The following is a 5,623-nucleotide window of genomic DNA, read 5'->3' as shown; positions in this document are numbered from 1 at the left end:
TAATTTTTAATTCACACCAGTAATAAAATTGCATTACATTTTTCATAAAATAAATGTTCCAGTTTATATACAGAAAACAGACTGTACAGAGCCCTCCCCCAGACCCCAAAAACTCACAAACATACAGGCAATGCAGTGCTCAGCTAAGCAGGCACAACTGTACATCTACAATTTGTAACTGCTTTGTGTTGGGGGGGGGGGAAAGTACTACAATGTATATAGTCCTCTCTGGACCAAGAATTAAAAAAATATTGCAGGCAAGCCGACAGGCGCCCTCGCTGCTCGCGCGGCCAAGCGCCCATCCCACAGTGCTTCAGCGAAGCAGGGTTTGTTATTGAACCTGGGACTCGAAGCTCCCATTCAGCTGCCCTTCCTCATAGTCCATCTGACACAAGATCATGTTGTTCTTCAGGAAAAATTTGTCTCCCACGCAGAATCTGCAAGATAAAAAGAATTAACAGGTGTAAGTACGAAGAGAGGTTAGAATGGGGTGGGGGATTTGAGGCAGTTTGGGTCTGAAGGCGACTCTGGGGACCAGAATTTGATTTCCAGCTCTGCCGCTGGTGTGGGACCCCGGGAAGCTCGCGTCCTTCTGGCCCCACTCCCCTTCCCAGCAGGCACCCCGGGGTTTTGCCGTCCCCTTTCCTGGCACGGCGGTGCGCAGCTCCCGGGCCACAGTCGCACCAGGCAGCTCGGGGAGCAGGCCCCGGCCTCTGCGGGTCCCGTGCCAGCGGCCGGAGGAGGCCGGGAGCAGTTAAGGGATTTGTACCTGCAGACGAGAGGCATCAGCTCTGCAGCCAGGAAATCAAAGGGGTGATATTACACAGAGCCTATTTGAAGTTTTTGCTGGTATCCACATTTCCGCGGCTCCCTCGGGTGAGGCAGTATTTACACTAATTTCCAGGCAAGGACTGGCTATTAAGTCTTTCCTCACCCCCTTGTGTACAGTGCAGAACAACAAATAGAAATTTCCTGGTGGCTGGACTCCTAACCTTTATCTTCATTGAGCGAAGGGCACTGCTCTCTATATACCATGTAAATTGTTCTGTTTGTATTGAAGTTGACAGAGAGGCTTGTGATATTTAACAATTTTATTTGACCATTAAGGTCAAAAAAGTTCCACATATAAGATCCGAGAGGTGTGAATTGACAGCCAATAGCTTTTTCCGCTCTGCCTGCTTGCTCAAGAATCAGAAGCTAATCTTTACTTCTTAAAATAACAAATAATGCTCTTTGCACCCAATTCAGGGGCTGGGTTTTGTCCATCACACCAAGGGGGCCATGACAGACCAGAGCGCAGGGCTGTGCCTCCCTGCCCCAAGTGCTAAATCAGCCCTGGGTCCCTAAAGCAGAGTCACCACCCAGCCCCTCTGCCGAAAGGCAGCTGGAATGGAGGGGAAGCCATCCTCTGGCAAGGCCGAATATTTACTGGGCTTTGAAGGAAGATTAGTGGCAATGATCCCGTCCTCAGGAGACTTAGCAGACCTCAAACGCCCATTTCCTCCACTGCCAGGCAGAGCTTTGGCAGGGATGTTGCCTACTCCTTGTCTAAAATGCTTTCTAGATTTGTAACCCAGGCAGCTTCAGGCAGAGCATCTCCATAAACCCAAATATTTTGTGCTACAAGAACAGGAGCGGTCATTTTAGAGCTCCTTTATAGGTCCAACATGGGCACAAGTTTTCTCCAACTGGGCACTTGCAAATAAACTGATGGATTTGCCAAGCTGGTGCAGAGAGAATTGGGCGTTGGTTCTCACTTTATAAGATTTCACTGGAGACTTTCCATCTTCTTCCCTCCGCAGCGTGTGTGTTAGCGGTTCTGAAATTCAACTGGTTTTGTATATTAAAAAGCTAAAAATTAATCTCAGTTTAAGTTAACAGCTTTTACACTAAAGGCTGTACTGCGCACACCCTCCTGAAAACCACCTTCCCCATCAGTAGGTTTCCTCACGACAAATAACACAGGTAGCTGATTGCTTCCTGCTACTTAGCCCTACCTTAAGTACAATATACATCTCCAGGGAGAGAAATGCAAAAATGACTCTTGCCACCAGCATCACCAGCAGCTCTCTCTTGCCACACCGGGTTTGGGCCTAGAGGAGCCAAAGGAACAGTCGGAGAAACAGGGGCTTGGAGAGGCGTGTGTGTGTGTGTGTGTGTGTGTGTTTGAGCACGTGGGAACTAAAACGCACAGCAGAGGTACCCTGAGACCCTATGAAGTTCTGGGAGAAAGGCTTGATTCACTGAAAAGGCAACTATTTCTTCCTACCTGCCAGTCCTGCAAACCCAGCAGTAAACTGGGATTACTTCAGCTGATGCATCGCAACCAGAGACAGAGGATTTATCAGGGCAACTTCAGATGCAGTTTCGCGCATCCCAGCCCACAGCTCTCTTCAGAGCAAGATGTGGGACCGCGCTGCCAGCCCCCACGCTCGGAGCAGGTCTGTCGCAAAGCCCGTCTGGCTGATCGACTTGCAGCCAGCAGCAGCAAGAAACAGGCGCTGAGCTTACCCTGCCGTTTCGACAGAGTGATTTTCTTCCGAGGAAAAGCACATTGTAGATAACGGCAACACAAGCAGCTGGATTTCCTGCAACCTTTGCAATACCGACCTGTTAGCCAGGTACAGTGGTAACCAACTATTACTCAGTATTGCGCCAAGCAATGTTGAGCTTATAACAGTTTAAAGCATGGTAGGCTGAGTAGCATTGCCGGACTCGCTGCAAACCTGATGTTTTGGAGAATGAAGCTAATGAAAATACTGGACACTTGGTAAAAATATTAGAGATTTTGCTCTGATGGATTTAAAACGCTACACAGAGAGTCTAGCTATAGAAGGGCAAGTAAGCTGGAAGAGAAGTAGTGAAAGGTCTTCATAATCAGATCTTTTCATAGCTGAAGAATGAGGTGGGGTTTCAGGTGAGGTTTCCAGTTCAGAACTAGTTATGACATTCACCTCTGCAGTTTTGACTTTAGGGTTACTTAAACTCACTGTTCTCAGTTCAGCTTCCAATGTCGTCTGCTACAGGAGCACTGCCATCCTGCCCTTTCAGGCCAAAACCTCTAGAAGATAACTCATGAAAGTTTGTAGCCGCCTGATCTCAGCCAAGAATAACAATCTAAACCTAGCTATAACATTGTCTCCTGCCAGGCAGTGGCAGCACGTGGACATTACTTTAAGGACCACCCTTTGCACTGAGAGCAGTAACAGCATTAGCAATCGCAGAGGGAAGAGATGGAGAGAGGTGCTTTGGAGCCTTTATAATAAAGAGTGAAATTTAAAAGCAATTCCAGAAGATGAAAACTAAGTGGTACTAGGCTTTTCCATGAGAGAAGCTAGGGTAAAGTATGGGTTTGGTGACAAATACTCATCCTACAGACTCCCAAACCAACCCAGCACTCCTGCCTGTGCAGCCCAGAGCCGTGACTTGCCTCTGCCAGAAGGGACATTTGAGATGCTCTAGCCCTAGTATTGGCGTGGAGTTTGGGAGCAGCCCTCTCCTGCCCGGCCTTCATTGGCAGGCTAAGGAAAGCTGAGCCTAAGGGCTGAGCCTGGCAGCACCCCACAACACTTCTGAGTCTGGAGACAAACCCCATGAGCAACCAGCAACTTTGGGTGTGTGAAGAGAGACCATCCTGGGGAGGGACCGCATTAGCTCTGCGCATCATGGCTGCTGCAGAAGCGTGCTCAGGAGTGGCAAAACAAGACCGGGCAACTGAAAGATGCAGCGTGGCTTTGGGAAAGGAGCCCAAGGCTGGGAGCCACTAGATGTCACTGCCGCCTCGGCACTGCCACTGCGCCCCTGGACACGGCCAATATTAATGGGAGAGTTTCATACCTCCAGCAAACACTGCCTCTGCCTTCAGTAACGTGATCGGGTACAGCCACCTGCACTACAAACTGCTCGCCTGATTCGCCTCTTCCACACTCAGGCACCAACCAGCTGCAACCCCATCCATCCCCAGGAACCAAACCACTGTCAGAGGGCATGGAAGGAACATCAGGCCCCAGTTCACACGGTCTCCTATATTTAGAGGGAAAGGTGGCAGGGGCTTGCGCGCGCGCACACACACACACACACACACAGCATGGCTACCTCATTAGAAGTCCCACGGTGACTTCTGTTTGAGAGCAAGACAGTGATGAATTTTTAAGTCAGGCTTTTAACTTGACCTTTACAGAATTAGGTTCTACATCTTCCCACAAGTTTTGACATTTCTCTCTCACACCTTCACGTGAGCTGAAGCATGGTCTCCTAGTTTCATCTTTGGGAAACACAACTGCAAGTCCAGGACGTACACCCCAGCGCAGCCCTCGGGCCCTGGGCAGCCACTACAGCCTCGCTGAAGCAGTAAGAACAGCAAGCACTTTCCGGCCTGTCTTGGAGAAGGATAGATGGATGCATCAGAAGGCGGCACTGTATCACGTCTGGCTCTGTGGGCTTCCATTCTGCCTATGACCACCAACAAACAGGGCACAGGAAAGATTTTTCACAGCCCTCCCAAATTCGGCTAGCTACAGGTAGCCCGAGGGAAAGCGTAGTGCATGACCCTTTACTCCTTGACATGCATTTTTCACTGGGTAAAACCCAGCAGAAATACACAAGCCCTGCTCAAAATTACACCACCGAGATCGCCTATTATTTACACAATAACTAAAGGGATTTGTTTCTAGTGTTGGAAAGGGCTTATCTAGAGAATTTTTCTCCTTCTCGTCCCTTCTCTTTCTCCTTCTCCTTCGCTGTCCCCACTTTTGAGCCTGTCAGAAATCTGATTTAAGCAAAATAACGTCAGTTTGCCAGAGGAGGTCTTGTCTTCATTGTCTGTGTTCTGCAAAGAGGGTAGATCTTGAAAGGATGCTGAAGCAGTTTGTTTTATTCAGCAGCAGCTGTGCTGCGTACAACCGTGGCCAGATCTGTGGGCTGTGTGTCCCCCCTGACTCTCCCCAACTCCCACCGGCTACAAGGGGATTTGCAGTAAAGGGGCTACAGGTACTTACGTGCATCACCCAGGTCAGCCTAACAAACCAGCGTGAGGCACGCCAGCAGGCTGCGAGCCCTGGACAGGTAGCATAGATCAAACGTTTCCCCTATTTTACAGGCAAAGGTATAAATTAGTTTGTGTTTGTGTGTATAATAACTGTGTCCTCACCGCTGGTTGCAGAGCTGACAGGCAAAGCAGTCCAAATGGTAAACATTATCTCTGGCCCTCATCACCATCTCAAAGGCAGGGATCAGTTTACTGCAGGCAGCACAATTCCCGGTGGTACCAAAGAGCCTGCCAAAGAAGCACAATCATTAGAAGCCATTTTAATTAAATGGTGGAAGAACTAATTAAGTGTAATTAGCAGTATCAAATACTGTATTGCACCAATAAATAGAAGTTGCAGTCTCCATTTTGCTGACCAACCAGTGTGCGGGAACTTGGGATAAAACTGCCTGGTGAGCAGGCTCCGACTGTCGAGATGAAACTTCATTTGGTTTGTGAGCCTAGGGCTAATTTGCTGTCTAATGGAGAAAAGCATTAAACACTTTGAGCACTATTTTGGGGCTCACAAAATTTCAGTCAAAACCTATCTGCTTCTCTGCAGCGGTGGGGTAGGTGCTTGGAGCCGCCCGCCCTCCT

At 48.9% G+C, this 5,623-nt stretch overlaps 1 protein-coding gene across 1 annotated transcript in view; it reads right to left on the bottom strand.

Annotated features, from left to right (window-relative positions):
* Positions 1 to 331: 331 nt before the first annotated feature.
* LMO1 (LIM domain only 1) overlaps positions 332 to 5,623 on the bottom strand; it is a 17,351-nt gene continuing 12,059 nt past the window's right edge. Inside the window, exons 2-3 of the mRNA XM_035890991.1 lie at positions 5,150 to 5,275; positions 332 to 437 (exon numbers count right to left, since the gene is read on the bottom strand). Coding sequence (XP_035746884.1) covers positions 332 to 437; positions 5,150 to 5,275 — 232 coding nt within the window. The remainder of the gene's footprint in view (positions 438 to 5,149; positions 5,276 to 5,623) is intronic.

The sequence above is a fragment of the Egretta garzetta genome, unplaced genomic scaffold, assembly GCF_000687185.1.
Source record: "Egretta garzetta isolate BGI_Z169 unplaced genomic scaffold, ASM68718v1 scaffold133, whole genome shotgun sequence".
In the NCBI taxonomy this organism is placed as follows: domain Eukaryota; kingdom Metazoa; phylum Chordata; class Aves; order Pelecaniformes; family Ardeidae; genus Egretta; species Egretta garzetta.
Note: the sequence above shows the minus strand (reverse complement) of the source record. Positions and strands in the feature narration are given on the sequence as shown.